At 62.2% G+C, this 26,152-nt stretch overlaps 3 protein-coding genes across 22 annotated transcripts in view; 1 reads left to right on the top strand and 2 right to left on the bottom strand.

Annotated features, from left to right (window-relative positions):
* Window positions 1-519: 519 nt before the first annotated feature.
* TSEN54 (tRNA splicing endonuclease subunit 54) lies at window positions 520-8,951 on the bottom strand. Of its 2 annotated transcripts, none has more exons than XM_037810112.1 (11): window positions 8,257-8,951; window positions 7,944-8,108; window positions 7,780-7,843; window positions 7,614-7,697; window positions 7,201-7,299; window positions 4,632-4,684; window positions 3,503-3,580; window positions 2,636-3,279; window positions 1,931-1,991; window positions 1,455-1,571; window positions 520-1,012 (listed from the first exon to the last, which is right to left on the bottom strand). In XM_037810112.1, exons 1-11 carry the CDS (start codon window positions 8,310-8,312, stop codon window positions 862-864), a joined length of 1,572 nt encoding a protein of 523 aa, XP_037666040.1. In that variant the 5' UTR covers window positions 8,313-8,951; the 3' UTR covers window positions 520-861. The 2 variants fall into 2 exon arrangements, with proteins under 2 accessions (XP_037666040.1, XP_037666039.1); XM_037810111.1 differs by having other exon boundaries at window positions 3,503-3,604; window positions 8,257-8,949.
* A 562-nt stretch (window positions 8,952-9,513) lies between these two features.
* On the top strand, window positions 9,514-22,856 carry CASKIN2 (CASK interacting protein 2). Of its 3 annotated transcripts, none has more exons than XM_037808060.1 (20): window positions 9,514-9,596; window positions 10,710-11,217; window positions 15,125-15,176; window positions 15,707-15,804; window positions 16,076-16,221; window positions 16,394-16,471; window positions 16,557-16,687; window positions 16,850-16,958; window positions 17,354-17,462; window positions 17,624-17,718; window positions 18,130-18,391; window positions 18,498-18,619; window positions 18,708-18,768; window positions 18,881-18,957; window positions 19,176-19,286; window positions 19,368-19,469; window positions 19,582-19,720; window positions 19,810-21,258; window positions 21,351-21,573; window positions 21,980-22,856. In XM_037808060.1, exons 2-20 carry the CDS (start codon window positions 11,124-11,126, stop codon window positions 22,068-22,070), a joined length of 3,549 nt encoding a protein of 1,182 aa, XP_037663988.1. In that variant the 5' UTR covers window positions 9,514-9,596; window positions 10,710-11,123; the 3' UTR covers window positions 22,071-22,856. The 3 variants fall into 3 exon arrangements, with proteins under 3 accessions (XP_037663988.1, XP_037663985.1, XP_037663987.1); XM_037808057.1 differs by having other exon boundaries at window positions 16,376-16,471; XM_037808059.1 differs by lacking the exon at window positions 9,514-9,596 and adding an exon at window positions 9,856-10,528 and having other exon boundaries at window positions 16,376-16,471.
* Window positions 22,857-23,031: 175 nt separating this feature from the next.
* The window catches only part of TMEM94 (transmembrane protein 94), a 58,007-nt gene continuing 54,886 nt past the window's right edge, over window positions 23,032-26,152 (bottom strand). For all 17 annotated transcript variants that reach the window (XM_037808051.1, XM_037808048.1, XM_037808039.1 and 14 more), the window contains 8 exons: window positions 25,908-25,985; window positions 25,560-25,645; window positions 25,250-25,331; window positions 24,802-24,950; window positions 24,591-24,685; window positions 24,355-24,448; window positions 24,001-24,171; window positions 23,032-23,839 (listed from right to left, as the gene is read on the bottom strand). In XM_037808051.1, the coding sequence (XP_037663979.1) occupies window positions 23,767-23,839; window positions 24,001-24,171; window positions 24,355-24,448; window positions 24,591-24,685; window positions 24,802-24,950; window positions 25,250-25,331; window positions 25,560-25,645; window positions 25,908-25,985 (828 nt within the window). In that variant the 3' untranslated portion in view covers window positions 23,032-23,766. The remainder of the gene's footprint in view (window positions 23,840-24,000; window positions 24,172-24,354; window positions 24,449-24,590; window positions 24,686-24,801; window positions 24,951-25,249; window positions 25,332-25,559; window positions 25,646-25,907; window positions 25,986-26,152) is intronic.

Raw genomic sequence — 26,152 nt, 5'->3', positions numbered from 1 at the left:
TATGGGGCTCGGGACGTCGCCGCGAGGCGCCTCCCCTCGGGGCGGGCCCCAAGTCCGCGGCGGCCTTCCTGGGACGCGCCGCCCCGCCTTCGAGTCTGCGGCCGAGGCGGGCAGGGGCCGGTGGCCTCCCGAACGGCGGCCGGAGTTTTTAGCACACGCGAGGGAGGGGGCCGGAGGGGCGAGAGGCGGGAGCGCGGGGGGGGGCGCAGAAACCGGGACCGAGCAGGGTCCTTCCACCCCGACCCGGCTGCTCAGGGAAGGACCCATGGAGCCGCGGCCTCTGCGCTCGGACTCCCCTTCAGAAACCCAAGCAGACTGGAGGTCTGGACTCCTGTCCCCTCTGGCGCTGGCCTCCAGATCTTCCTGCGGGACTCAGGTCCCAAACCTGAGAAAGGCACTCTCTGGGTAGGCAAAGCAGCGGGTCGGGATCAGGAGGCCAGCGTCGCGGCCCAGCGCTCCCAGACTGGAAGTGTGTGGGAGGTCCAAGTTGACCACAACAGGGAAGCGAGAAGGAACCTATTTTTTAATGGCTTTGGCTTTTATTGCAAGAAGCACGCACCCCTTCATTTAAAGGCACAGTGTCCTCTCTTCTGTCCCACCTCGCTGGGTCTCTGAAATCTAGTCCTGGGTTCCGACGAGGTCACTGCAAGGCAGCAATCTCAGGCCCGGGACTTGGAAGCCACTGCAGTGGTCAGGGAGGGGGCAAAGCTTCACTCTCCTGCAAGCATCAGACACCCAGGGTCAAGGCCCAGCCTGGTCCCTGCAGCCCCAGGGTCCCCAGGGCAGAGTCTGGGTGCAGAAGGCAGCTGAGACGGTCCCTGAGAGCGGAGTCCAGGTCCCCAAAGGGGAGGAGCTTCATGGTCAGTGCTCCAGATCCCTGGGCAATGTGAAGTCCCTGAAACTGTAGAAGGAGATGTCTCCATGATCCATCAGGGCAAAGATGAGGGGGACGTCCCCACTCTGGTAGGACAACCGCTTCAAAGTACAGAGGTCTGGGACTGGCTCCTCAAATCTGCAGGGATAAGGGTTAGACTGAGACGCAGCCCCTCTGAGGCTCCCAGCGAAGGCAGATAGGAGTTGGGGGAGGGCTGAGGGGAGGATGGAGGGGCGGTCTAAGAATTCTGGCCCCTGGGTTCTCCTCTGCAAATTACTTGGCTCTGAAAAGTTCTCCAAGAAAGGGCCAGAGCCCTGGTTGGGGAGGGGGCTAGAAGATTGAGCAGCTCACCCCTCTGCCTGTAAATCCTCCTAATTCTCTGTTGGGGAAGCCTTGGACTAACATGGTAAAAGAAACTATCCAAACATCCCAGGAATGAGATCTAAGAACAGGACAACTTGGATTCCAGTAGCATTAACTGGCTGTGTGCTCTCACATGGATCACTTAACCCCTCTGGACATCATGTTCCTCTGGGATCGGCAAATGAGCCAGGAAACTGGGGGCAGCGCACTCTCGTACCTGCTGACACACATCCGAGCATAGGGCTGGCTGGGGTTATTCTTTCGGAAAGTGGCCACGGCGTCAGCCTGGTAAACATCGAAGCTGATCTCCAAGCCCCCAGACTTCTCACGCAGCCTGGAGACAGAGCAAGAAATCTCAGGCAACAACTCTCTGCCCCCACCTGTCCTTTCCACCCCACCAGTCCTAGGAAGCACCTAAGGTAACAGAGCTGGCTGTGGGGTACCACTTGTGAGAGGGGTGGGGGGTGGGTACAGCTGCTCCATCTCAGAACCTTTGGGATAAACTCACCTCTTGTCTACCACTCCTCCCTCTCCCCTAGACACACATGGGCATCGGCTGTTGCTCGGACCTAGGCGTGTAGGGTCCCTGGAATGAGCCCCCAGGTGGCACCCAATTTCAGGAGTCAAATGCCAGCCACCAACTCCTGCTGGCAGCTCAAGTGCTGTGGAGGCAGGCGCTGCCTGGACACTCACCAGGCCCCTCCATCAGCGAGGTGCACAGTCTGCAGCACGGAGAGATGCTGGAGGGCTGCGGCTATGAGAACAGTGAGAACAAGGCGTTGGGGGGTGAGAAGAGTCAGCCATCTGCAAACTCCCTGAATCTGCCATCTAGTTTAGGGCAGCCAGATTTAGCAAATAAATAAAGTCCAGGTGTCCTGGACTTTTAGCTGGCAACCCTAATCTGGTTACTTAAAATTGGCCATGTTCCCATAAGGGTTTTAAGGAGTTCTGAGTTCATTAATAAATTTAGCCTGGAATGTTCTTGCCCTATGAGTTCCCTAAGCTTCACAGCAAGAGCAGAGAGTTAAATCTGCCTTTTATCTAGCCAAGATGGAACTTTCCTCATTCCAGCCTAATGGGGTCGGGAAAAGGGGGCCGCAGCTAGCTGGTAGCAAAGCCATCCAAGTGCACATTCTGACTTGAAGGGCAGGTCATAGTTTCATCCCTCCTCTCCTCTCCTCGATCACTGACTTGTCATCCCTAAACCGTCTCCCACAGGCCCTTCTGCTGCTGCCCGGGAGTGCTGGCGGTCCTCGTGGGCTCCCCGCCACTGGACAGCGCTCTCTCCCCATCTTTCTTAAGCCTGAGGCAGTCCTGGTCAATGCGAGCCCCTTTGCAAAGTCTTGCGACTCGACAGCTGCTGGGGGACTGAGGGAGCTGTGGCAGGGTGAGGGGTACCTGGGGAGTCGGCCTGGCCGGGGCTCAGCAAGGGGGTGACGGGCTGGTCCCACAGGTGTGGGGGGCAGCTCTGGGTCCGCTGCAGGCGCCGCCTCTGCAGCAGCTCCTTGTACTCCCGCCAGCTGGAGCAGCGCTGCACCTCCGGATCCGCGTTCACATCCTCCCGGAAGTGCTGGGCCTCTGCCTGTTGTGCCTGTTCCCGCCGGGAGAGCTTGTCCTTCCGCTGGTTCAGCTTCTGGCACCAGGACTCAGCGTCCGCCTCCCGCCCAGCGACGTTGGCTGGGAGAAGCTCTGGGGCTGGAGCAAGCAGGAGGGTGTGGCGGCTGTCTGGGGCCACGTTGGGGAAGGAGATCTGCTTGAAGTTCCAGCGCGGCTTACAGGGCCCCTGGACCCCATTCTCCACTTTGCCGCTTTCCCGGCTGTTCCCTACCCCCTCCCTGGCCAGACCAGGCCAGGCCTCCAGGGACCCCAGAAGCTGACAGTGGCCCTCAGGGCCCTTCCCAAGGCTTGACTCTTGAAGGTTCTCCTCTGAGCATCGGCTGATCTGTTTGCAGGGAGGTGGGCTTGAGGTTGCCAGGCTCTCACGTGTCCCATCTACTCCATGCAAGGGGGTCTCTGGGGACTTGGGCTTCTTAGGAATGGACCTGAGGATATGGAGAGGAAAAACACATACCTGCTCCTGACTGCTGACGCACACCCAACCTGCCGCACCAAGGACAGGTGCCCACGTCTCCCAGAGCCCAGGCGGGGGCCACCCAAACCAAGCTCCCAAGCTCATGCATTCTCCAAGGTTCTGAACACCAGTACTCCCCACTGCCTCGGCACCCGCAAAGCTCCCTGGGGCCCATCTGTGGCGGGGAGCTTTACCGAGAACTGGAGTTCTTCCTCTTCCTCTTGCCCCTCTGATCCACCAGGTGCTGGGCGCTGCCATCCAAGTTGAGCTGCCTCTCGTAAGGGGACAGGACAGAGCTGTCAAGTGAGAGCAGGGCAGGCTGAGCACCACCTTCTCAGCCGGGTGCTCCCATGGAATCTGTGAACACAGCTCCTTCTCCATTATTGCCTTCTTCTCTGGCATAGTTTTTTTAAGGTTCTAAGTCTATACTGTCTAATAAAGGTAGCCACTAGCCACAAGTGGCTATTTAAGCTATTTAAGTTAAATTTAAGTCAATAAAAATTAAGTGAAACTAAAAATTCCATCTCACAGGTATAAAAGCCACAAATATTGGACATTGCAGAAAATTCTATTGGACAGAGCCATTCTAACGAATAAACTCTAACTTATGTGTCCACAACTGGACTTTTAGGTTGTTTCCAAGTTCACTGATTTTGCAGCGATGCTGCTCTGTGTAAGCTCCCTACTAAAGGCAAGCTCCCTGGGGGCAGAGGCTTGTGCTCTCTGCCATGTCCCCAGCTCATGGTACAGGGCCTGGCATGCAGTTAAGTGCTCAGCAAATGTTTGTTGAATTAATGAGTGAATCAACATTCTGCACATGTCCATGATTATTTTCCTAGGATGTATTCTGCTCTCAAGAATTACAGGATGTGCCTGTTTTAGAGCTTTTATAACCCAGTTTGAACTTGTAAAGGCTGGACCAGTTTCCACTCTAAGCCTGAGAGTTTATGGCTTTTTGCAACTCTGGATCCCTAAGGTGAGGAACATCGAACCTAGTTCAAAAACCATGAAACCCTACTCAACTGTAAATTCCCCTCTCAGTTCTCCACTTGTGCATACACTCGGTAAGTCTGCCTGCCCACCTACTAAGTGCCAGCCCTGCTCGCAGTGGACTGTAGATGATCAGTCAAAACCACCAGACCCAGGTTCTTGCCAACATGCCTCTCGAGACAGCCATTCCAGCAGAGGCCCCCCAGCCCACACCCAGGGAGCAGCAGCTCCAGCAAAGGTTTCAGGTAGGGAGAGAGGCCATTTCCCCACCCTGGGTAGCCAGCTGGGTCCCAGGTCTAGATCGAATGGAAGAGAAGTGAAATGGGGATTTACCTTGGCTGGAATCGTCGAACCACATAGCCCAGTCTCTTCAGGTGGCTGAAGACCTCAAGAGAAAAAGAAAAAAAAGGTAAAGGCCAGACGTCCACTCTTACATTTAAAACACTTAAAGTTTCTCCAGAGATAAGCCATGCCCCAGCCCCGCTCCTGCAATACCTCCAGATTCCAAACTCTGGTACTGTTTGGCCACTATAAACACACTCCCCAAAGTAAGGTCTCAGTTTCCAAATCCCTGTCCTGCTCACTTACCTTGCTCTGGGTACAAATGACACTTAGTTGTTTCTTAAACTTAAGCAAATCCCCAAAAGCTGATAGTGACGGACCAGGAAAAGACACTGCCCTAGAATATCCTGATGCCAAAGCTGATGAAGCAAAGCTCCTGACTACTATCTGGACAAGAAGATGGGAGAAGGTAGTGGACCTGCCCCCACCTCCACAGACATGAGTGGGGTGGGGTAAAGAGCCACATGTCTGTCCTTGTGTCTGTATCAATATCAGAGGGACAGATCCAGGAATGCCCCCCATCGTGATCTCCCAGCACCCATCAGCAGAGCTGACCACTCTGCGGGCAGCCAATTCAGCATCCGGCAGTCGGCCTAGTGGCACGGTCCTTGGGCCTTCAGTACATGTTGTGGTGACCGTTCTGCAAGGCAGAGCATCGAGTGGCACCTATGACTCCTGCCTAAAAGGAATTTGTTTCTTGCTGCTGTTTCTTATATTCATACTGCCTCTTTTTCTTATTTAGTGTCTTTTGGGCTCTGTGGTGGTGGAATGCTCCCACACCTAGCTACATTAATGAGCCAACGGCTTACCCTGCATTAGCTTCAGCGTAAGTGAAAATGCCTGCTCCTTTCTTAGAAGACAATAGGTCACCCTTTCTGCTCACTCCCACTGGCCACCTGTCAACTGGGCGGCAATCCCCCTTCCCAAGCTTTGAAAGAGTTAGCTAGAAGAAATAAATAGCTTTGAAAGAGTTAGCTAGAAGAAACAAAAAGGTAATGATTAACAGATTTAAAAAACATGAACACAAAAAATAGTTATAGGTTGCTGGGTACTAAATAACAGGAACTGCTATGCCTGTGCCCAGACACTGTGCCTTGCTACGCTCCAGGGAGTCTGTCCCTGCTAGTCCACTGATCACTGTGTAAGAATAAATAATGTCTGAGATTTAGCCAAAATATTCCAGTATTGTATGCCTGAATGCTAGTGCGTATGTTACAGAGAATTATAAAAATAAAGCTCTGATGTTCTGCTTGGTCGGAGATTCCATCTTCATACCCAGACACAACAAGGTGTCCGTCTCCTTCCTTCGCCGACTCCAGCCCCCCTATCAGGACCCTGACCGTTGCTGAGGGTTAGGCCAGCCCTCGGCAACCCTCTCCTTGGAAGACTTTCTCTCGGCTTCTGCGATGCTACCTCGCCTGGATTTTCTCCCGTATCACCAGATGCTCACTGGGTTATTTCTGGTCCCTCAGCTTCCCCAAACCTCCTCTGTTGGAGTGACCCAGCCCACTACTCTGGCCACACTCCCACACATCCACGGCTTGAAACACGATCTGTGTGTTCACAACAACCACATTTATGTCTCTAGCCTTGACCTTTCCCCGCACTCAGGGTTTACGTATCCAATTACCTACTTGATATCCTCACTTGGATGTCCACAAAGCCGCTTTGCCAAATAAAACTCTTTGACTCTGGCCCCCAAATCTGCACTGGCTCTTGCCCAAATCCCAGGAGTCATCCTTGGTTCCTCTTTCCTTCATGCCGAAACCTAATCTATTCGCAGAGTCCTATCCGTTCTTCTTCCAAAATATTTCTGAAATTCATCCTTTTCATTCAGCTCACTGGTACCCCTCCCCCTACCTGGGCTACACCCCATCCCATTTCTACTCTTTACTCTCTGTTCTCCCCACAACAGCTAGAATAGCTATCTTTTTAACATAAACTGGGTCACGTCACTGCCCATTTCAGCCTTCTAATGTCTCCCTGTCACACTGAATTAAAATCCAAGCTCTTCCCCAGGACCAAGAGGCCCCATTCACTCTGGTTCTCACCTAGCTCACTGACCTCGCATCCCTGATCCCCCATGCTCCCTCCACTAGCCACAATAACTGTGTTCCTCAACCTCCTCCCTCCACCTCCAGCAGATCTTCTCTCAGGACCTTGGCACTCGCTGGTCCCCCTGCCCAGGGTACAATATCCTCCAATATTTGCAGAACTAGCCCCTCCTCATCAAACAGGTCCCAGCCTAAATGTGAGCCTTTCAATCATCCCTTTCTGACCTCCAAATCTAAAGTAACATCCCCAATTCTCTGTCTTGCCCCCCTTCACCTTCTGCCTAGCACTCAGTTCTCTATGAGATCAAGAGTTCATTTCCTTGTTTACTTATCATCCAGTTGCCACCACTAGGATATAAGCTCCTGACAGCAGGATCCATGTCTGTCTTGCGGCTCTAGCAGGTAGCACTGGACCCGGCACCTCACAGGTTCTTGTAAATACTTGCAAATACTCCTTTGAATTCGATGGATGAATAGCTCTTAACCCAGAAGGGAATGGCAGATACCTGGTACTGCAGGAAAGTCACAGTGTCCTCGGACAGCAGCAGCTGGTAGGCCTCCTGGATGGACAGCGGCAGGTCTTGGTGGAAGAGCTGAATGGAGCCCTGGAACCAGTGGGCGCCAACAGCTCAGTTTGTAAGCCCTCGCCTGTGGTGGCACAGCCATATGGTGCAACTTCTCCCCTGTGCTATGCCCACACCCAGCATCACAGCAAGAATAAGGCCAAACAAGAAAAGGGGGCAGCACCATTAAATGGAAACCCTAATCCCTGTCCCTGCATGGCATTTGTGTCTCCCATTCTAGAAGCCAGACCACAAGCTCCTTGAAAGTTGAGTATACTTTTTCCCCAATAAAAACATGACCTTCAGATTTCTTGGTCCCAGCCCCTTCCCAGGCCTCCCAGGGCCCCCCCACTCACACACTCCAGAAGATACAAAGCCTCTTCGGGGTGAAGTCGCTGCCGGCCCTGCTCTGAAAAGCCCATGGTCTGCCAGAATTTACCCTGTGTGGGAGCCCAGAGAAAGTCACAAAGGAGCCAGGAGGGCAGAGACGGCGAGTGCCCTGTTGCCGAGCCCCGTGCTCACCGCAGGAGACTTCAACTCCACGAAACCTTCTTCCGGCCTCCACTCGGCGACCACCAAGCTGCCCCTGGCGAGGAGTGGGGAGGGAGCCGTCTCAGTCAACCGCAGAAGTCTACCGGGCCCGCCCCCGCCCCCGTCCGGGTCAGTCCCGGTCCCGTTCAGCTCACAGGCGCTCCACGCGCTCCTCCGCCAGCAGCTGCCAGAGCTCCTGGCGGCACAGGCGCAGCCGCTCGGCCTGGGCCGCCGATCCGTCGGGGAGGAAGTCCTTGGGGCCATGAGAGCGCTGGGGCAGCTTCTGGGACCGCGAGCGGGCGGCGAGGAGCTCCCGGGCGCTGCGGGAGGAAGGGACGCGGGGTCGGCGCCGCGCAGTCGGGGCCGCCGCGCCGGGTCCCGGACACGGGTTTTCCCTTCCCGCCTCATCCCGGGCGCGTCCCCCCCGCGGCCCCGAGCTCCCCGCGCCTCCCCCGGGCCGCGCCGCACCTGAGCACGCGTCCCGCGGGAACCTCCACGGCCGCGGGATCGACTTCGGGCTCCATCCGGCCGCCGTCTGCGGCTGCGCGCGCCCCGCCCACCGGCGGAACTCCGCGGGGCCCTAGCGCCCGCCTCTCCCCGCCTTGACTCTAGGAGTCCCGCGACCCAGCCACCAGGCTTCCCTTTTCTGGCTGTCCTGGGTCCTAGCGCCAGTCGTTAAACGTGTGACTCGATTTCCCGGGCGGAGCTTGCAGGCTTCTGGACTCGTAGGATCTCCCGCTCTCCCGTCCCCAGCACCCCTCTGAGCTGCTCTTTAGTAAAACTTTGGTAACCCGATGTCCGGGGGACAGTTGCATCATTAGCAAGTGTGTGACCCGCCCCGCCGCAACTCTGGGCCGCTTATTCCCCACCGCGGCGGGTGGCGCAAGGAGGAAAGAGGAGGGGGCTTCCAGAAGGGAGAGGTGGGTTCCTGAATTCCAGCTTCGCAAGCTGAAGGCCCCTGGGAGGCTGTCAGGTGCGGCCCCGAGGGGTCGGAGTCCCTTCAGGGTCTTCCGTCGGGTCCCTTCCGAGGGGCTCAGAAGCGTGAGTTCCGAGGGCCAGGAGTGGGGGCGCTGTCCGGCCCACAATGGTGCTGAAGCGCCACCCCGGCCCTCCTCCACGAGCACCTCCTCGAGGCTGGGGTCCCCGCAGCCGCCACGATGGGCCGCTCCGACACCATCCACTAGGTGGCGCCGTTGCTCCGGCCGGCGGCTGCGGCTCCGTCACTGCGGCCGCTGGCGGAGGTCGCGGCGGGAGACCCGGGAAGTGCGAGGGGGCAAGGGGAAGGGGGGCTTCAAGTGGGGTCCCCGGGTCTCGATTCCCCAACCCCTTCACCTCCCGTCCTCCCTCCCACCCTGTCACATCCAGAGTACCCCTCGGTCTGGACTCTAAAGCCCCAGGTCGCCACAGCTTCACAACCCGGTCCGAGCCGCGCGAAATCACGGCGAAGTGGGGGGTAGGGGGTGGGAGGTGTGTGTGTGTGTGGGGGGGTCTGCTTCACCTGGGCGCATGCGCGGATCCCGCCAGCACCCGCAGCCTGGCCGGGCGCGAGAGAAGGCGGGGCCTGGTGCGGAGGGGGCGTGGCCTCAGGCGTTGACTGACAGCTCGAGTGCGCGGCCGGGACGGTCCCTCCGATCCCGATCCGGCGGGAGGGAGGGGGGAGGGGCGGGATTTCCTGCGGGAGGCGCCGAGCCGGCCTTGGAAAAGGAGGAGAAGGCGGAGAAAGGGGTAGGGGGGGCAGTGGGATCCGCCGTCCGGAGTGCCAGGGACCCAGCGGGGCCAGCCGGAGCCGGGCAGGGCGGCCGGGAGAGGTGAGGCTGCGGGGCCCGGGCTGCGGGTCAGCGCCCTCCGGGGCGGGGACAAACTAACTTTTCTTGCGGCATCGGCGGGCGCCTCCATCTCTCTGCTCCTTCCGTCCTCCCCGCGCCCCCTCTTTCCGTCCTCCCGCATCAGTCGCTCCGGCGCTTGGCCCTCCCGGTCCTTCCCGCCGCTTTGTTCCCCCGATTGGCCTGGGCTGGGCCGACTGGGGGGTCGCGGGACGCTGGAGGGGCGTTCCGGGGAGCGGGGGAGTTACCAATGTCGCCTGCCGGCTATGAGGGGCAGTGCCCTCTGGGTTGGGCTTGGGACGCTTTTGGGGGTGAAGGGTCCCCCAGCTAGGGCCCCAGGCCTGCGCGGGTCTCATGCCACAGGACTGCGGCTGCGAATTCGCCACCACTGAGGAACAGACGTTAGCTTTCTGCAGTGAAGTCGGGGGTCTGGGCCTCGGGCTCAGGCTTGGGGGACCAAGGAACCCCATTTTCCAATGGTACCCAGCTCTCGTCTCTCTTCTCCATGGGGCAGCTCCCCCATCCTGGACAAGGGGTGAGGCTAGGTCAGCAACAGGTGCTGCAAAGCCTCTGGGTCCAGCGGGCAGACCCCGATCGAAATAGGGGTGATCGGCTCCCCACTCCACCCCCTCAATTCATAAAATACCCCGGGGCTAGGGCATCTGGCTACTAAGGTAAAGATTAGGTAGGGAGGAGTCGGGGGCAGGCTCCTTCCACAGGGAGTGACCCTGGGCGCCCGCCTGTGCCTTCCCGCCTGCCTGTGCCTTCCCGCCGCGGCCCCACCTCCCGGCCAGCCAGTTGTCTGTGGGTGTCGGAGCCTCGGGCTGCGGAGAGCAGGCTGCTGGCCTGGCCTGCCCCAGTGTGTCGGTGTAGCGTGCTGCCAGGGCCTCTCCTGCCCAAGGTTGAGCTGCTGCCAGGTGCCTGGGGCACGGGTGACTCAGCCTCCCCCTCCCAGAATGCCACCTCCCCCCGCTCCCTGCATATTCCTCTGGTGGCAGCTCCCTTCCTGCTTTGAGGGGTTCAACCCCGGGTGGTTTGGGGGCTCCCTGACAGCCCTGTTCTGCTCATGATCTGAGCCCTGCTTCTGGACCCTTGCAGGCTGTGGCCCAGCCTTCAGTGGAGACCCCTGAGAGCCGTCCAGGGCTGCTGCCCGAGGCCAGAGGGAATGCTGGCAGATCTCTGGGTGGGCAGTGGTGCTCCCGAGCCAAGCTGGGAAGATTGGCGTGCCCAGTCCCGGCCCATCCCAGGGCCATCGGAAGCTGCAAGCTGATATCCGTCCAGATTTCCACGCAGCCTCCACCCGCTCAGAGATCGGCTTTCCTGCTTGTGGTGGCAACTCACGGAGCACCCGCCAGTGCCTGACAAGGAGCTCGCTGCCTGTGCACGGACGTGCTCCCCCGAATCCCTGGCCCTCTGAGGCACCGAGGCATGGCGCCCTGACGCCTCGGCTTGGAACAGTTTCCCTGCCTCTGCCCTGGACTCCCGAGCCCAGAGCTCGGCCCCAGGGCCGGGATGGGCCGTGAACAGGACCTGATCCTTGCCGTCAAGAATGGGGATGTGACCGGCGTGCAGAAACTGGTGGCTAAGGTCAAGGCTGCAAAGACCAGTGAGTACCTGGGGTGGTGACCGTCCACCTGAGACCTGCCCTGAGTGCTCAGGTCACAGAGGCTTGGGGGTCACCGTGACCTGGGGACCTGGAGTGGAAGGACTGTCTTGTTCTGGGCAAGAAGTACTTCTGTTTAGGGGAGCCAGAGAATAAGTTAGGTCCTCTTGCTCTGTGTCCCTAGGCAAGTTGCTTAACCTCTCTGGGCTTCAGTTGCCTCACCTATAAAGTGAGAGGGTTGAAGTACGTTCATCCAAATTTTTATTGAGTGCCTATTGTGTGTCAGCCTCTATTCTAAGCACTGGGCTGCAGCAATGAACAAAAGAGATAAAAAGTCGTGACCTCGTGGAGTTGCTTTCTGGCAGGTGGTTTTACAGATGTGTTCTTGGGAGCTTTGGCGTTCCTGGCAGAGGGTTGGGAGAGACTGAGTAAATAGAGTTCTGTCCCTTTCATACACTTCACTTCAACCACAGCCTTTCTGCATTTCTGTCTTCCTCAGTGGGATACCAGTAAAATATCTTTTAAAAAGCTAGTTCCACTGCTTAAAAAAAACCTTTTCTCTCTTCATCGAAGCACTTGCTAAAGCCTCTTTCCCCCAGACATATCTGCCTGCGTCCCCTGGGGGGTATGGCCCAAGCTCATTTTTTGGAGGCTCCTCCACAGCCTGGGGCTCTCATCCTAGCAGGGTTGTGGGGGCTTGATAGGTGGCCACGCCTGAGGAGAGCAAACAGACTTCTGGGGTCCAGGGTGAGCTTGCAAAAGGCCGCTGGACTTGGCGCCCTGAGTTCTAGCCTGGGAGGGGCAGGAGGTGGCTGCTGCCACTGGACTGGGGCTGCGGGAGGAGTTCCCTGGAGGGGAAGTTTCTGGTCCCAAGGTGCACGGTGGCCCTGTGCATAGGAAGGAGACCCCGGGCTCCCGGAAGGAATAGGGCTAATCACCCCCACACACACATATACACCATTTGGGGCATGTGAAGTGCCAGAAGGAAGGATTTTAAGGGCCTGGGAGCTCTGGCTCCCCAGGAATTGTGCACACAGGTGCTTGCACCCACTTGCACGCTGGGACCGGAGACTCGGGGTGGAGAGATGGGGCTGGGCAGGGGAATGTGGATAGAGGGTATGCGGGAGGGGAGGGCCCAGGAGAGGGCCCTGGAGGCCGAGAGTGGGAACCACTCCCCCTCCCCCCGCCCCTCCCATGTATTTTTTGGCGACCTGCCCGGTCGGGTCTTGGTTGAGCTGCTCCTGGCCTCACAACCTGGGGCCTCAAAGCAAGGCCCTCGGGAGGGCAGGCGGGCGGGCTCCCCAGGCTGGTGGCGGGAACTGCTTGCGGGCTCTCCTAGGCTCCGAGATGGTCCCCTGTGTCCAGTGGGAAACATGGCAGGGTGGGGGGAGAGCAAGAGGTCCCTTCCCACAGCCCTAAAGGGGAGAGTGCACCCCTTTGCGGGGCTGCCACACGATGGCAGGGCCCCGGGCACAACTCCTGAAGCCCTGGCACTGTGCCTCCCCCCACCCAGTCCCCTGAAAAGCCAGGGAAGCTGGTGACAATAGTGAATCGCAAGGTGATATTTGCAAATCTTGCAGTTTACAGACTACTCAAATCCCCTCAACACTCAGAGAGGGTCAGGGACCTGCCCAAGGTCACACAGCCACTGTGTGGTGGGTCAGAGACAAGCCCCTGCCCTCCGCCCCGTGCTCCCCACTCAGTGGCCTGTCAGAACTACCTGGGGAGTGTTCTAAGAATGCAGGCCCCCTGGATCCCCCCCAAAGGAGAATCTTTGCAGAGGGTCTGGGACTCTGCAATTTAGAAAGTTCTCCAGGTGATTTTAAAGCAGCTCTCAGAACCGGGGCTCGGAACTCCTGCTCCCTACCACAGAGGGGCAAGGAGGCTGCCGGAAGACAAGCTTCAGGGCTCCCCTCTGTCCTTCTGGGCATGGCTAGAGCTTCCCGGCATTCCAGAGAGAGCAGGAAAGAGGTGCCCCTGGCCGCCTGCGTCTGCTCTCCGGTCACGGGGGCCACAGTGCCCTGCTCCTGTCCCAGGGCATCTTCGGGGAGCAGGTGGCTCAGGGAGAGGGGTCCAGGTGCCCTGACACCCCGGCCCTCGCCCCGGCCCTCCCCCACTCCCTTTACTGAGCCGTCCCCTCTGACTGAGGAAGTGGAGTGGGCCGGGGTGGCCAGCTGAGCTCACATCCTCTGCCTAGGCCTAAATCAGGAGGGGCCCGTCCACCCGCAGGGCCCGCCGGCCAAGGAAGAAGGTTGTGCGGCAAGGGGAGTGCCTGGAGCCCCTCCGCCCTCCGCCTAGGCCCCTGTCCAGTCACTCAGAGAACCCCCCACCCGCCCTTCCGGGCATTGTTCTGGAAAGACGGGAGCCACCCAGTTCCCGTCCCTCCTGTCACGTTGTCCTGCCCCTCTCCGGAGGGGCTGCCTCCTGCCACCGTGCTGTCCCGTCCCAGACCGTCCAGGCTGGCGGAGGGCTGGGCAGAGGGAGGGACTGGCTGTGTGTCTTCCTTGTGGACCTCGTCTTCATCGAGGCTCAGAGAGGTGCCGCAGCTGCCCAAGGTCACACAGCCAGCGGGAGGCAGAGCGAGAATTCGAGCTGGCGCATCCTGCTTTAAAGCCGTTGTTCTCTCCCATGCCTGAATGGCTCAGTGTAGCAAGGACTTTCCAAGGGGAAGACTGGCAGGCCTGTGCTGTTTCCCGGTAGTTTCCTGGCCCTCCATGGCTCTCTTCATCTTTCTGGTGGAGCGTAATTCAGCTCAGCCCTAAATGTAGCTGTCCCCGCCCTCCCCACCCCATGCCCCCCACTGTGGGTTGGTCCCCGCCAGCTGGAATGAGGCCTTGTCTTGCCCAGGCTGCCGGGGTATTCAGGGGCCCACCAGGGCCCGGGGGCAGGCCTGGGCCGGCATGCTTGGCCCCCTGCCTGGCCTGGGTTGAGCCAGGCCTCCTCCTTCCCGGCAGGGGTGGGCTCTGCGCAGGAGGCAGGGGCTGCCCTTTTGCGCTCCTCCTCCCCCAGTTGTCAGGGAGTGCCCCCATCCCTGCCGCGGCTCAAGGATGGAGCACACCTGCCTGCCTCCTGTCCCTGAGAGAGGGAGGCCCATGCCCCCAGCTCTTCTGGCTGCCACCCAGCAAGAGCCCCAGCACAGGAGCCCCTGGGTGCAGAGTCAGCAGTGACTCCCAGGGCACCTGAGAAACTGCCGGGTCCCAGGGGACAGTGGGGTGGCGCTCTACCAGGTGCTGATGGAGTTTAGCGTCTTGGTAATAATGGCTAATGAGGACGGAGTGTTGAGTGGTCACAGCTCCCACTTTGCCGGCTGACCAGAGCTGGGTAGTGACCTCTGTGAGCAGGTTCCCTGATCAGCCCATTTTACAGATGAGGACGCTGAGCCTGAGGGCTTAAGTGACTTGCTCAAGACCTCATGGCTAGTCCGTGGCAGAGCCAGGGGCCCTGCAGGTCTGTGCCCGCCGCCTGCACCACCCAGCTGCGCCCAGGGATGGCCCAGCCCCGGCATCTGCCCTTCTGTCCTTGAGCACCCAGTGCCCCGCCCTCCTTCCCCCCCAGGCCCCCCCCCACCCAGCGGGACAATGTGACTCCCTCCAGGGCCCTTGCAGGAAGGAATGCTAGCCATGTGCCCCGTGGGCCTGTCCGGTGAGGGACAGCACGCCAGCCCCCAGCCCGCCCCTTCGGCTCCATAAACCAGCCGGGCCAGGGCGCAGCGGCTCCCTGTGCTCTGTGCCCGCCGGCCGGCAGGTGGGCAGTTGGTCAGGGTGGGGAGCCATCGGGACAGGACGGGTGAAGGGTCATGGGGCAGGTGCTGTCCTGCGCCCCACGAGGTCAGTGGGCTTTGGGAGGTGCGGGGTGAAGGCAGGTGGGGCCATTTGAGGGGTGCACTGACATTCTCTGCCCTGACCCCCAGAGCTCCTTGGCTCCACGAAGAGGCTCAATGTCAACTACCAGGATGCAGATGGGTGAGGAGAGCCACGGGGATGGGGTGGGAGGGAAAGACCCCGGGGCCTGAGTCCCTTCCCCTGGCAGACTCTGACCTTGAAGGGTTTGCCGAGCCTCAGGGTGGGAGGTGGGGGTGGGGGGTCCTACCTGCTCACCTCCAGCCTGTGTAGTTAGCCCCGAGCCAGGGGTTGGGGGGCCCCGGTGCCTCTCCGAGGGGCCTCCTTGGGTCAGATTCCTTCTGGGCCCCCTTTTCTCCCCGGAGGGTGGGAGCCCCTGGGCCCTGCTCCCACAGCCCCCTCCCCTGGGCTGGCTTGGGGGAGACAGACAAACAGGCCTCTCAGCCCAGACACTGAGCCCTTTCATGGCGCGGCCAGCGCTCCGCGCTCCCACGGCGGGGCTGCCTGTGGGTGGGGCGGGGGGGTTGCCAGGCCGCAGGGGGCAAGTCACCCAGCCCTGCCAGCCCCTCGGGGTGGGTTTGGGGTGTGGAAGGCTAGGATTTAGGGGGCGGGGGACCACTCATTGACACACCCCCTGTCCCCCTACCTGCCAGCTTCTCCGCCCTGCACCATGCGGCCTTGGGGGGCAGCCTGGAGCTCCTAGCCTTGCTGCTGGAGGCTCAGGCCACCGTGGACATCAAGGACAGCAACGGTGAGACCCCTGCGTGCAGCGTCACCCGGCAGGCCCCCGTGGGCAGGGCTCGCTCCTGCCACTTGGTAGCAGCGCTAAGGAGCATTTGCATAGCTTCTCCGGGCTTGGGGATGGCATTTACCTCTCGTCCGTCTGCACAGCCATCTGGGGTGGCGGGTGGTGCTGTCATCCATGGGGGCAGAGCGGGATTCTGGCCTCAGCCCCACGTGGCCAGCCTCTCCCAGCCGGGGTGGCTGCAGTCTCCACTCAGGGTCCCCCACCACCTCTGCAGGTATGCGCCCACTGCACTATGCGGCCTGGCAGGGCCGGCTGGAGCCAGTGCGGCTGCTGCTGCGGGCCTCCGCGGCTGTGAATGCCGCCTCGCTGGACGGGCAGATCCCGCTGCACTTGGCTGCCCAGTATGGGCACTACGAGGTGGTATGTGAGCCCGCCCGGCTGCAGGGGAGCCTGGGGCAGGGTCGGGAGTCAGCATGGGGGTAGGTGAGGAGGCCGGTGGGGAAGCAGGGTCAGCAGTGGGGTTGGCGTGGGGGGCTGGAGTAGGCTGGGCCACACACTTGCTCCCCATCCCCAGTCAGAAATGCTCCTCCAGCACCAGTCCAACCCCTGCCTGGTCAACAAGGCCAAGAAGACGCCCCTGGATCTGGCCTGTGAATTTGGGCGGCTCAAGGTGAGGCCCACGGCCCCCAGGGTTCCAGCTCCTGGGCTCCCAGGGAGTCCCGGGAGGGGGCTCTTACCCCGTGCTGCTTGCACAGGTGGCCCAGCTGCTCCTGAACAGCCACTTATGTGTGGCGCTGCTGGAGGGTGAAGCCAAGGACCCCTGTGACCCCAACTACACTACGCCGCTGCACCTGGCTGCCAAGAACGGCCACAGAGAGGTTATTAGGTACCGGCCGGTTGCCCCTCCCCACTTCCTCTCCCCCGTCCCCCAGCAGGGCCCTCCCTGCGCCTCCTTTCACCCTTGCCCCACATAGGTCTCCCAGCCCCAGCAGTGGCTCCCTATGGACCCCACCCCCTCCTCCTCTGTGACCCCCTCTCCCCACGGCAGGCAGCTCCTGAGGGCTGGGATTGAGATCAACCGCCAGACCAAGACGGGCACGGCGCTGCATGAGGCGGCACTGTATGGCAAGACTGAGGTGGTGCGGCTGCTCCTGGAGGTGGGTGCGGGCACTGCGGAGGCTCGTTCCCCGATCACTCAGCAGGTGTGTCCGAGCCTCCGCCGGGCACCCACGCCGGCTGGCACCTCGGGAGCCCCTGGCGCAGCGCGGGGGAGGGCTCCGGCACTCCCGTGGTGTTTGAAGCAGGAAGGGGCCTGCGTCCTTTCGAGCGGTGCCGGCAGCATGGTTAAGAGTCAGGCCTGGGAGTGGCTGACCTTTGGCCTCTGGCTAGCTGGGTGACCCCACGCTTGCCCCTGACCTGTGTCTGATCTTCAGGCTTCTCATCTGCAAACTTTGAAAACGATAAAGGTCCTGTCTCCGGGGTAGTTGGGAGAATCGAGGGAGAGCTGGGGGTGGGGTGCTCCATCCGGGCTCACACTTGGCACTGCATGCAGGGAGGGGTGGACGTGAACATCCGCAACACGTACAACCAGACGGCGCTGGACATCGTCAATCAGTTCACCACCTCGCAGGCCAGCCGCGAGATCAAGCAGCTCCTGCGGGGTGGGTGCTCGGGAGAAGACCGGCCTGGGGGCTACCCGGAAGTGGAGGGGGCTGGGGGCAGCCAAGGACCTGGGGGAGAGGGTGTGAAGGGGGACAGGCTGGGCTGGGAGGCCCCGAGGCCCCCCCCACCCCAGTGACGCCTGCCTACCCCCTCCTCCCAGAGGCCTCCGGGATCCTGAAGGTCCGAGCACTCAAGGATTTCTGGAACCTCCACGACCCCACTGCCCTCAATGTCCGGGCAGGGGACGTCATCACGGTGAGGGCCCTGAGGGGCTGCTGTGCAAACCCTCGCGGCTGTGGTCTCCACACGCGTCACCCCATTTAGTTCTCCCCGGTCCGGGTGAGGTGGGCACGAGGATCATTTCCACTTTCAAGATGGCAGAATCGAGGCTTGGAGAAATCCGAGCGACCTGCCCAGGCTCACACGCTGGCGGGCGACAGGCTAGGGCTTCGAACACAGGCTGACTCTGGGGCTCCTGTTTGTGTCTCTTGGAGGCACGCACTGTCCAGAGACCCTTTGACTTTGGAGGCCGGGGCAGACATGAGCAGACTGGGGCATCTGGGCCAATCCTTGGGGAGAGCGGAAGAGGGGCCCCGGGATGCAGGGCCAGCTGCCTGCCCCGCACTCGGTGGAGGGAGTGACCGTCCGTCCTCCCGCCCGCCACAGGTCCTGGAGCAACATCCTGACGGCCGCTGGAAGGGCCACATCCACGAGAGCCAGAGGGGCACAGACCGGGTGGGCTACTTTCCCCCGGGCATCGTCGAGGTGGTCAGCAAGCGGGCGGGCATCCCCGTGCCCCGTCTACCCTCGGCGCCCACCCCCCTGCGCCCAGGCTTCTCCAGGACACCGCAGCCCCCTGCCGACGACACCCTGCACCCTCTTGCTTGCAGGCAGCTCCCTCGGGCGGGCCTCGGCCCCGACAGCCCAGGTACGCCCTCCCGAGGGCACAGTTTGGGCTCCTGGCTTCACCGGCTGCCGGTCAGCTGTTGGCAGGGCCAGCTGGGGCGCTGACCCCTCTGCTCCGGCCCCAGCAGCAGGTGACAGGAACAGCGTGGGCAGTGAGGGCAGTGTGGGCAGCATCCGCAGTGCCGGCAGTGGGCAGAGCTCCGAGGGCACCAATGGCCACGGCCCAGGCCTCCTTATCGAGAATGCCCAGGTAGGAGGATGGGGCTCTGGGGCCCAGGCGGGCCCATCCCCCACTGCCAGTTCCCCGAATGCCAAGTCGTCTCCCTTTCTGTCTCCAGCCGCTGCCTTCCGCCGGAGAGGGCCAAGCGCTGCCAGGACTGTGTCCCCCGTCCCTGGCAGGTAGGAAGGGCAAATGGGCACCTGGCCTGGGTAGGAGGGTGCGGAGGGAGGCCAAGGGCTTGGCAGCCCTTCATGCTGCTGCCTCTCCCTCCCCTTCCCTCCCTCCTCAAAGACCACCTGAGCCCCCACCTCTCTGGGGAGCCAATCTTCATGCAGGACGTGAGGCCCGAGCAGCTCCTAGAGGGGAAGGTGAGACCTTGGCTAGGGGGACAGCATGGGCCCTGGGGCTGGGTTGATGGTAGGGCCTGGTATGACCCAAGTCCCCTCAGGCCCGGCCCAGCCTCTGGAGCAGGGCTGTGGAGAGGACAGGGCCTGAGGCTGGGCCTGATGGCCTGGGCTGGGGCCTCGGCCAGCCCCCAGCAGTCTCAGCTCCTGCGATTTCAGCCTGCCTCCCCCTGCCCCACCAGGATGCTCAGGCCATCCATAACTGGCTGAGTGAGTTCCAGCTGGAGAGCTATACGGCCCACTTCCTGCAAGCCGGCTACGATGTGCCAACCATCAGCCGCATGACGCCCGAGGTGGGGCCCGCAACCCAGGAGGGCGGGGAGGGGGTGTCAGCGGGAGAGGAGGGGCCCTGACGGCTCAGCTCTGCGTGGCAGGACCTGACGGCCATCGGGGTGACTAAGCCTGGGCACAGGAAGAAGATCGCCTCAGAGATTGCCCAGCTCAGCATCGCCGAGTGGCTGCCCAACTACATCCCGGTGAGCAGGCGGGTGGGTGGCCAGGCTGGTGGGCACGGGGGCTCGGCCTGGTCCTTCCTGGCCCAGGGCAGAGGGCAGCGGGGAGCGGGCTCTGAGCGCGGCGCTCTTGCAGGCGGACTTGCTGGAGTGGCTGTGTGCGCTGGGGCTGCCGCAGTACCACAAGCAGCTGGTGAGCAGCGGCTACGACTCCATGGGGCTGGTGGCCGACCTCACCTGGGAGGAGCTGCAGGAGGTCGGCGTCAACAAGCTCGGTGAGGCCTGCACTCGAGCCCTGGGGCCAGGCGGGAGTGGCCCTCCCCTGCCCCAGCTCACCCTGCTGCCCCGCTCCGTCCCCTCACAGGCCATCAGAAGAAGCTCATGCTGGGGGTGAAGCGGCTGGCCGAGCTCCGACGGGGTCTACTGCAGGGGGATGCCCTGGGCGAAGGTGGGCGCCGGCTGGCCAGGGCCCCGGAGCTGATGGCCATTGAGGGGCTGGAGAACGGGGATGGTCCGGCCACCGCCGGGCCACGGCTCCTCACCTTTCAGGGCAGTGAGCTGAGCCCGGAGCTCCAGGCGGCCATGGCAGGGGGTGGCCCCGAGCCGCTCCCCCTGCCCCCGGCCCGCTCCCCCAGCCAGGAGAGCATCGGAGCGCGCTCACGGGGGTCTGGCCACTCACAGGAACAGCCTGCTGCCCAGCCCGGCGGGGGAGACCCCAGTGGCCCACAGGAGAGGAACCTGCCGGAGGGCACAGAGAGGACCCCTAAGCTTTGTTCACCGCTGCCCGGCCAAGGGCCCCCCTCTTACATTTTTATGTACCCCCAGGGCTCGCCCTCCAGCCCAGCCCCTGGGCCGCCTCCTGGCACACCCCGGGCCTTCTCCTACTTGGCCGGCCCCCCTGCCGCCCCTCCGGACCCGCCTCGGCCCAAACGCAGGTCCCACAGCCTGAGCCGCCCCGGCCCCACCGAGGGGGAAGCGGAGGGCAAGGCCGACGGGCCCGTGGGCAGCGCCTTGGGCAGTTATGCCACCCTGACCCGGAGGCCAGGCCGCAGCGCCCTGCCTCGAGCCAGCCCCAGTCCGGCCACCGCCCGAGGGGCTCCCCGCAGCCAGTCCTTCGCCCTGCGGGCCCGCCGCAAAGGCCCCCCGCCCCCGCCCCCCAAGCGCTTCAGCTCTGTGTCGGGGCCCAGTCCCGAGCCGGCCCCCCTGGACAGCAGCCCCGGGCCCAAGGAGGGGGCCGCGGCGCCCCGAAGGCGAACACTGAGCGAGCCCACCGGCCCCTCGGAGCCGCCCGGGCCCCCTGCCCCACCAGGCCCCACGTCGGACACAGAGGAGGAGCCGGGACCCGAGGGGGCGCCCCCTTCCCGGGGCAGCTCCGGAGAGGGGCTGCCGTTCGCCGAGGAGGGAAACCTGACCATCAAGCAGCGGCCGAAGCCCGCTGGCCCCCCGCCTCGGGAGACGCTCTTGCCCCCTGGGCTCAATTTCAACCTCACGGAGTCAGACACTGTAAAGCGCAGGCCCAAGTGCCGAGAGAGAGAGCCATTGCAGACAGCGCTTCTGGCCTTCGGGGTGGCCAGTGCCTCAGCCCCCCTGCCCTCCCAGACCCCCGGTGAGGGCCCCTCAGCTTCTCCCAGCTCTCCCCATCCTGACCTGCCGGCTCAAGGAGCTCCAGCTGCTCCTGCTCCCAGCCCCGTCTCCGTGGCCCCTGCACCCCCCTGCCCGGCATCGGGGCTGGAGATGTCAGCAGGCAGTCACAGGAATGGGGAGACAGAGCCCCCGGCTACCCCTGCTGCCCTCATCAAGGTGTCCAGAGCAGGTACGAGGCCGAGGGCCTGCCAGGGGGAGGGCATGGCCTGCAGGGCACACGTCCAGCCCGCTGGGTCTCAAGCCACCTTCCTTCCCCTGCAGGGACGGCCCCCAAGCCAGTGTCGGTGGCCTGCACACAGCTGGCATTCTCTGGCCCAAAGCTGGCACCCCGGCTCGGCCCCCGCCCGGTGCCCCCGCCAAGGCCCGAGAGCTCCGGGGCTGTGGGCACAGGCCGGGCCCAGCACAGACTGGAGCAGACAAGCTCCTCCCTGGCTGCTGTGCTGAGGGCTGCGGAGAAGAGCATCAGTGCCGAGGAGCGAGAGAGGTGAGGGGTGCCGGGTGCCGGGTGCAGGGTGCTGGGCAGGGAGGGGAGGGGGCCAGGGAGGAGGAGTGGCTCCTCCCTGAAGCTCGGTCCTGGTAGCACAGGAACCCGGGAATGTTGGGGGGAGACTGGAGGAGCACAGGGTCTCCTCACCCACATCCAACCCACAGGGAATTCCAGGGACTGTCACCTAGAGGCGCGGGAGCTTGGGCAGATCACGTCAGCCCTCTGGGCCTTGGTGACCTCAGCTGTAGGGAAGGGACGGGATGGGACCTCCTGCTGCCCGGCAGGGGCTGACCTCCGTGTGTAAACTCAGATGTCCCACGCAGTACTTGGCTCCTAGCCAGGGACTCGTCCCAGCCCCCATCTCTGGGCCTGATGGGCACACCCCGGCCTTTCTGTGCTGCAGCCCCCCCAGCAACTCGGCCAAGCACATCCTGGATGACATCAGCACCATGTTTGATGCTCTGGCTGACCAGCTGGACGCCATGCTGGACTGAACGAGAGCCACCCAGGACCCTCTGGCATTGCCTGTCTTCACCCGCACGTCCACTGCCTCTGCCCGGGGATGGAAGAGGCTCCGGCCAGCAGGGCCCCTTCCTGCTCCACCAGCAGCTGTCAGCGCTGCAGCCCCCACCGTGGGGCCGAGGGGACTTGTTGGGACCTGACCGGCCGCGGGGCCTTGGCAGCATCTTGGCATCCCACCCCACCCCATGCAGGGTGTAATCTGACTAGGTGGCCTTGCCCCTGCACAGGGAGGCAGGGGTGGTGGAGAGGCTTCTGGGGGGCCTCCTCTGCCCCTCACCCTAGGTGTTGGTATGCCTCTTGCCACCTGCTGGGCTACCCTAGTGTTCTGGGAGACTGGAGGGCAGTGTGGCCTCGCCGGGCCTCCCGCTGCCCCATGTCCCCCATGGCAGGTGTGCCCAGGACATGTAAATAAGTGGCAGGGACGTGCCCTCAGGTGGCAGTGCCCAGGCCAGCCCCTGGCCCTGAAGTCTGCCCCTAAAGTCTCCCCCTGGGTGGCAAGGCTGGTGGCAGTGGGAGGCAGGGGGATTAATAGATCCCTTCACTCAGAAGTCCAAACTCTTTCAATTGTAAATGTTATTTTTTAAGCAGAGAGAAACGCATATATTTTAAATGGAATTTACTGTCTCTTAACAGCCTGGGAGGATGCGTGGGGTTGGGCCTCCCTCCAGGCTAGCAGCCTGCCCCAGCCAGCCCAGCGTGACTCTGTAACCATTAACCTCTCCCCCAACTAACGCCAATGAAAGTGTCATTCCACGTGGCAGGGCTGTGTGTTTGGATCTGTGCGGCAGGGATTGCGCCCGAGCTGGCCCGAGGGTGCTGCCAAGGTGGAAGGGGGGAGGCTGGGGCCCTCCCTTCTGGCCTTTGGGGCTCCCCTCCCTGGGCCGAGGCCTGAGGTAGGGCCCCTTCACGCTGCCTCATGTACCAGCCGCAGGCTTTTGTTAAGCAATTTACAGTTTTAATACAAACCAGTCTACATTCATCCTTAAAAGGCTCATTTCCAGTAGAAAAGATACACCAGTAAAAACATTCTCACATAGGAGAACTAGGGCAGGGGTCAGAGGGAGACCCGGCCCAGATCCCCCAAGCCTGGTCCTCACTGCCAGCTTGAGAGGCACGGGAAGAAGGGTTCCGGGGCAAGCTGGGGCCTCTTCTCCATTTTCAGGTCCTGGGAGCATGAGGCAGCCCCCACTCTCCAGGCCCCTGCCCCAGAATAACAGGGTGAGGGGGGCACTGGGGGCTGTGCCACCCCTGCCTTAACTGCCCGGCCTAGGGGGGCGTTCGGGCCTCCCACTGCTGCTGCTGCTGCTATCCACTGTTCGAGGCTGGGCCTGTACCCCAGAAGAGGGGGCACACTGGGTTAGGGGACCCTCAAGGGTCATATGTACAAGGTCATACATTCAAGAGCACCCCTGGCCCACCTGGGAAGAGGTGAGGACCATCCCGACCGGCCCAGCCCTGGGTTCTGCGGCTCTTCCACAGCAAGCCCAGGGTCAGGAAGACAGCAGGGCCCGACACCGAAGCCGAACCTCGAAACCCCTGGGGCGCCTGGTTGGCTGAAGGGGCCTGAGAGCAAACCCTGAAACATTCATGATATCAGCTCCCCAGATTCAGAAACGGGTCCAGCTCAGCCCCGGGGACCAGGGCACTATAGCCACCAAGGCCAATGGCTCAGAAAGGAGAGTTCATGCCCAGTTTAGTTTCAAACTGCAGCTTCTGTCGCTTCTGGTAGCGGACACGGACCCTGGGGGGGTGGGGGGAGAAAAGTAAGGTTAGCCTAGACCAGAGCAGGACAACTGAGGAGGATGGGATGGGCAGTGGAAAGGTGGGGGAGCCCTAACGAGGAGGTACCGGCTTTGGGGAACAGGCCCGGGCCTGGAAGGCGGGGCCCTGCTGGCATCTCACCGAATCTCATGCAGTTTCACAATCTCGTTGGTGACCACCACCAGGACGAGGGACAGGCAGCCCAGGAGCCAGGTCAGCAGAGGCACGTCCTCCAGGCCAAAGTGGACGCGGCTGTCCCTGTGTGTCCACAGCTGCAGGTCCACCGCCGTCTGGACCACCTGGCCGAGCAGCCTGCGGGAGGAGGGCACAGCCCTGACTGAACCCCGAGTCCTCCCGCCCCTTCCCTGCCTTTCCCAGGACTGATGTTGCCCCAGAGGGGCACCGTTAAACCTCTGGCCCAAATGCCACCCTCTGATCACGGCCCCGCAGACGCTACCCTCCTCCCCCCTCGCCCTCCGGCCCAGGGACACTCACACCACGGGCACCGTCACGGCCCACCAGAGGTTGGTCAAGGGGCTCTTCCTCCACAGCGGCTTGGTGCGATGCACGTGGGTGATGGAGATGAATACTGCAGAAAGTGGGGTCCATGGGGGAGGACGTCAGGACACCCCCTTGCCGAGGTCCCGGTCCCCATGTCATCCCCACCCCCCTCCAGCTATTGCTGAGCTGGTGCGGCCCCCATGGCCCCCATTTCCAGGGAGACCCCTCACCAGTGTGCAGGACGATCAGGGCAGCGGTGAGCTTCTGAGCCAGCAGCAACCCATTGGCAAAGTCCTCAAACCAGTGTGGAGCTGTGTCAGCATCACTGCCAAACCAAGGGTGGGCTCAGCCTCCTCTGGGACCAGAGGGAAGTGGACAGGGCCGGGGGTCGGGGTCGGGGGGCAGCCCAGGAAGGGGGCAGTGGGGAGCCTGGGGGCCTACCTGCGCAGCATGATGGACACGCAGTCACTGAGGTTGTGGGCCCGGGAGCTGTCGCAGAAGCTCTGCAGCGTGAACCCAAAGCAGACGAGGCAGGAACTAATGGTAAGGCTGAACTTGAGCAAGAAGCAGAGCAGGAAGTAGTGCTGGGTCTGTGGAGGGAGGGGGGCCCATCACCTACATGGAGGAGGGCCCCTCTGCCAGCAGGTGCCAGGCCCGGCCCCAAGCCCGCTTTGCCTTTATCCGACAGCCCCTGCCTCTCAGCGAGGCGCTTTCTCAGCTCGGTACCACTTTCTTTTTGATCCAGGGGCAGACCAGGGGTCAGTTCTGACAGAATCTCCCATCCTGACCTCCCCAGAGGTTCCAGCCTAGCCCGTCACCCGCCTCAGGCCCCTCCGCACACTCATTCCTCCCGGAGAGGCCCAGGCTCCCCGGGTTCTGCCTTGCTTACCTTCTTAGGAATGGAGTGAAGATTCTTCCCTGTAGCCATAGACATGATGGAGCTATGGGGGGGTTTCCCCAGCAGGGAGATGCTGGAAAGCAGAGACTGGGTGAAGGGACAGTGGCTGTCTCCTGGGCCCTCACACCCTCTCTAAGGGCTTCCCTTGAGGGAGTCTTGGGAGTGAGGCCACGTCCAGTGGGATGATGGGTAAGAAAGCGGGAGACTTCCTCCTGAAGACTCCTGTTCCAGAGGAGGTGGCGCTGAGCAGCCCTTCCAGAACCCTGGCTGCTGGGGACCCTCAGTGGCCGCAGCCTCTCACCTGAGCAGAGGGTAGCAGAAGCAGGACAGCCACAGGATGTCGGTGGTGCTCAGCAGCGGCGGTAACTGGACCAGGCAGGAAAGGAACTAGACCAGCAGGAACCCAAGGAGCAGAGTTAGAGGCGGGCAGAGACTGAGACCCTGTGCCCCAGGGCTGCCTCGGCTGTCCCCAGACAGATGCCCACATCCTAGCTGAGAGGAGCTGGTGCCGGACGGAACCTACTTCACCAATGGGGGCCGTCACCCAAAGCCCAGGGATTTCACAGAGGCCCTGGGGGACCCTTGGCTGGCTGGTGCCTGGGCGAGGGCGTGGGTGGGGAGGGGCAACACCTGTGCTGACCCACCTCACCTGGATGACCACAAGGGTCAGCTGGCACTGAAGCAGGAAGAGAAAGCACTTCCGGATGCCGTAGGTGGCGTGCCGCGCCTGGGGACCGAGAGGGACAGGTTACCCCTCCCAGGCCCCGCAGCTGACAAGCTTCAGCCAAGAGCCAGAAGCAGCCCAGGGCCACGAGGACGCCTCTGAGAGCAGAGACCCCTCCTGGGTGTCCCGAGCCACCCCTCCTAAACCCGCCAACCCCCCCCCAGCAGGCC

Source organism: Choloepus didactylus, chromosome 18, assembly GCF_015220235.1.
Source record: "Choloepus didactylus isolate mChoDid1 chromosome 18, mChoDid1.pri, whole genome shotgun sequence".
Classification (NCBI taxonomy): Eukaryota; Metazoa; Chordata; class Mammalia; order Pilosa; family Megalonychidae; genus Choloepus; species Choloepus didactylus.
This window is presented reverse-complemented; position numbering and strand designations above follow the sequence as displayed.

What these genes read in the sequence shown, in the direction of transcription:
- TSEN54 (XM_037810111.1), bottom strand. Translation starts at nt 8,312, where the DNA reads ATGGAGCCCGAAGTCGATCCCGCGGCCGTGGAGGTTCCCGCGGGACGC. An exon ending in TGACTTTCCTGCAGTACCAG is followed by an intron (nt 4,685 to 7,200) that starts GTATCTGCCATT and finishes TTTTCTCTTGAG; the next exon opens with GTCTTCAGCCACCTGAAGAG. An exon ending in GTTCGACGATTCCAGCCAAG is followed by an intron (nt 3,605 to 4,631) that starts GTAAATCCCCAT and finishes CTCACTTGACAG; the next exon opens with CTCTGTCCTGTCCCCTTACG.
- CASKIN2 (XM_037808057.1), top strand. Translation starts at nt 11,124, where the DNA reads ATGGGCCGTGAACAGGACCTGATCCTTGCCGTCAAGAATGGGGATGTG. An exon ending in AACTACCAGGATGCAGATGG is followed by an intron (nt 15,177 to 15,706) that starts GTGAGGAGAGCC and finishes CCTACCTGCCAG; the next exon opens with CTTCTCCGCCCTGCACCATG. An exon ending in GGGCAGGGGACGTCATCACG is followed by an intron (nt 17,719 to 18,129) that starts GTGAGGGCCCTG and finishes CGCCCGCCACAG; the next exon opens with GTCCTGGAGCAACATCCTGA.